Source organism: Bactrocera latifrons, unplaced genomic scaffold (assembly GCF_001853355.1).
Source record: "Bactrocera latifrons isolate USDA-ARS-PBARC rearing strain unplaced genomic scaffold, ASM185335v1 scaffold_96, whole genome shotgun sequence".
In the NCBI taxonomy this organism is placed as follows: Eukaryota; Metazoa; Arthropoda; class Insecta; order Diptera; family Tephritidae; genus Bactrocera; species Bactrocera latifrons.
Genome location: NW_017537667.1, coordinates 904,143 through 907,762, shown reverse-complemented (window position 1 = coordinate 907,762; position 3,620 = coordinate 904,143). Strand labels below are relative to the sequence as shown.

General features: G+C 41.4%; 1 protein-coding gene across 2 annotated transcripts in view; it reads right to left on the bottom strand.

Moving 5' to 3' along the window:
• Positions 1-337: 337 nt before the first annotated feature.
• LOC108977827 (rho GTPase-activating protein 92B) overlaps positions 338-3,620 on the bottom strand; it is a 14,855-nt gene continuing 11,572 nt past the window's right edge. For both annotated transcript variants that reach the window (XM_018947748.1, XM_018947749.1), the window contains 2 exons: positions 2,421-3,381; positions 338-1,834 (listed from right to left, as the gene is read on the bottom strand). In XM_018947748.1, the coding sequence (XP_018803293.1) occupies positions 684-1,834; positions 2,421-3,381 (2,112 nt within the window). In that variant the 3' untranslated portion in view covers positions 338-683. The remainder of the gene's footprint in view (positions 1,835-2,420; positions 3,382-3,620) is intronic.

Sequence of the window (3,620 nt, the reverse complement as noted above, 5' to 3'; positions counted from 1 at the left end):
AAGTTTATAATTACAATTATTTTTCTTGTTAAATTTGCATTTTTTATTATAAAGAATTTAAAATTATTTTATCTTAATTTTTTGTTAAGAAATCTTGATGTAAAATTGGATAAATATGTAAACATGCAATAAGAGTTGGAAAGTTATACTTTTTCATTGCATAATTATAAATTAAGTGCATATTTTTTAGCAGCAAAAAAATTGATTAAAATAAAACAAAGTATAAAAGAAGGAAAAAAATACAAAATAATACACAACTTTAAGAAAGTGAGCACAAACAAATATTTTTGGCGCATTGTAAAATTTTCCACACGCCAGTCCACGAAAAAAAATATCGCATATTTACTGCAAATATATTGCCAAAAATACATACATACATACATGTAATTTAGCCAAAATACAATTTTTATTAGAAAAATACTCGTAGGTCTGTTTGTTTCTTTCGTACTCGAACACATTTCAACGTTACACAGTTTCAACATTTCTTGCACTGCCAAAGCAAACGCAACGCACTATTTATAATACAAATTGCTACAATTATTACAGCTTAGTTTACTACTCGTGTGTCGTTTTTGTATATGTGTGTGTGTGTGTGTGTGTGTGTGTATACACATGAGTCAGTATGCGTGTGTGCGCTACAAACAACTACAAATGCATACAACGCGATGTCGTTATGAGCACACTTAATCTGATTGCTTTTTCAGCATCGAGGGCGGTGGTGGCGCTGGCACCGTGGGCCGTTTCGTCAATATCATGTGCGGCGAAACGGGTGTTGTGGGTGTGTTGCGTGTTATCGGCGCCGATGTTTGTGTCTGCGCTTGTGCCGTGCTCACTGTTGATGTTGCCGACGCCGACGCTGTGGCCGCAGTCAACGACGCCGCAGCAGCTGTCGTCGTTTCCGTTTGCTGTTGTTGTTGTTGTTGTAGCTGTGGTGGCACAAAAGTATTGGCATTCGCATTCGAATTTGAACGCGAATGACCGCCACCACCGCCGCCGCCGAAGCTGTAGACGCTGGCAATGCTGTTTCGATTGCTGTTGCTGTTACTGTTGCTTTGGCTGCCCGTGCCAGCAGCGTTGTTTATATTCGCATTCTGCTCCGCACTCAGTAGCCGTTGATTGTGTTGATTTTCACGCATTGTCGTCGCTGTGCCGTTATCACAATTGTCGCTGCGTAGTTTCTCTATGAACTTCTCAGTAGTGCGTGACACTATACCGCCTCCACCGACAGTTACACTGTTAACACCGTTAGCGCCAACACTGCCACCGTTGCCAGTTTCGTTGGCTTGCGTTGGCGTCGGTGTTGTCTCATCATCACTTTTGCCACCACCGCCGCTTAGGCCCAGCACCATTGGGCGTTTGGGTATCTTTGGTTTTTGTGGTAAATCTGGCTTAAAGACCAGCGATCCTATGCTGTCGGTGCTCTTTCGATCCGCTACCGGTGAAGGTAAATTATCCAAACCGAAAAATTGTGTACGGGTCATGGGCACCGGTTTGGCCGATTGTGGTGGCTCTGGTGGTGGCATTTGCTGTGTCAGTGGCTGTTGGAAATGTGTCAGCTTCGGTAATGGCGGTTTTTCGGGCTTTTCTGTGCTATTACTGTTAGTACCATTATTATTATTATTGTTATTATAGTTATTATTAGCTGCCGTTGTGGTGGTTGCTATTGTAGTTGTTGTTGTCGATGTAGCTGCATTCGGGAAGAGCTCTTTAACACCGTTTCGGTGTGACTCATGATTGGTGTGGAGTTTCTCCACAACTTTGGCGGCACTTGGCGGGGAGGGCGCGCAAGCCTTTTGGCGACGAATGGTACCGTAACGTGGACTCTCAAGAGAATCTGAAAATTGTTATAATAGGTTAAAATGAAAATGTTTTTAAAATTACATACTATAATGTCGTAAAATTGTTGAAAGAAAGCTAAAGCGAGACTTTGTTTATAGAAAAATAGCATTCTAATGAATTACTATTTTGGAAATACTTTGTGGTTACAATAAAGGAATTCATATTTATAAGTATTCCAAAATTTTTTTAAGGATTTTCTGTATCTCTCTCTCCATCTTTATACTTCTCCCTCCTTCTCTCCTTCTATCTCCCTTTTTCTCCTCTTTCTCTCTTTCTATCTCTCTTTTTCTCCTCTTTCTCTCTCTTTCTATCTCTCTTTTTCTCCTCTTTCTCTCTCTTTCTCGATGTGTATACATCTCTCTATCTCTCTAAATATTTTACTTTCTGTCCTCATTTTCTTTCGCCCGCCCACTAGCTTTCCATCTATCTGATCCCACCCTCTCTTCCAATCTGTCTTCTCTTCACKCTTTTCACCACAACATCAATCACTCTSTGTCTCWCCTYATCTCTCTCTCTCCCTTCATCTATYTCTCTGCCTCTCACTTCCTTCCTCTATCCCCTTCACTTTCTTTCACACTCACCCGTGTCATTCCGGTCCAAATTTTCATTGGACGAGCCAGATTTGCTTTTACCTTCCACAAAGAGTTTATTACGCGACAACGTCACAAAAAAGTCTACATCTCCTTCGAAAAAGTAATCCCACTGACTAATCAACAGTTCCACAATCACATTCACAGCCGATGAACTGTTCACCTGCCCCAGGTAGTCGGCCGGATTGCTTTTATCCATACGCGGCCACAACATATTCGGYGACATTACAATCGCCACATTCTGCGAGCTCATTTTGTTCTGGTCGACATTTTGTGTRACCAGCCAGAGGAAGCGTGTCAGATAGCGTAAATTTGCATAATTCGACGACGGCAATTTGGCCAGCGTRGCCTTGATGGCAGCTTTCCGCTCCGCTTCACTGCCACATTCCGTCGCGCTAATAAAGTCTTTGTAGTATTTATAGGTGAGTAAGGGTTCCGGCAATTCACGCAAATACAACTTGAGTATCGAACCAATCACATGCGGATCCTGATACTCCACCGGCAGTGGMGTCTTCACATATTGTGCTTCGAGCGCATGTTTCATGCGTCGCAATTTTGTGCTTGCACAACCCACACGCAACAAACCCTCCTCATAGAGTCCGTTCTCGATGAGGCAGCAAATGCAGAGCTCTAAAATGTATGATATCTCACGATTYGTCGACTCCAGGTGCTCGGTTAGTGACGTGCCGAAGCGCGATTTCGCTGTCGATTGTATAATATCCTGTATGGAGGCGAGMGATGARTTSACCTTCTGCAGTGCACGCTCGTGGTAGTTACGCTGGTACAGCACATAGTCGCGTATGCATTGGACGATGACGTCCTCTTTGGTGATCAACTCGAACATGAGTGCGGCGAGCGAGTCGCGCTCCTTCTCCAGCTTCACTTCGCATTGTTCCTGTTGGTCTTTGATGTGATTGATTTTTGCTGGTGCCTCGTCGAGACGTATGGCGGCCTAGAGGAGGAGGCGAAATAGTTAGTATATATGAAAATACTAAAAAATTTTAAACCGAATTTTTGAAGATAATATATAGTGAAAATAAAATTGATTTTTCGAATATTCTATTAATTTTTTGTATCAGAAATACGATTTTTTTTTTAAATAAAAACCAATTAAATAAATGTTTTAATTTATAAAATAATAAAAAAAGAATTGCTCTTTTTTAATAAAGTTTAAACATTTCGAAACGAAGT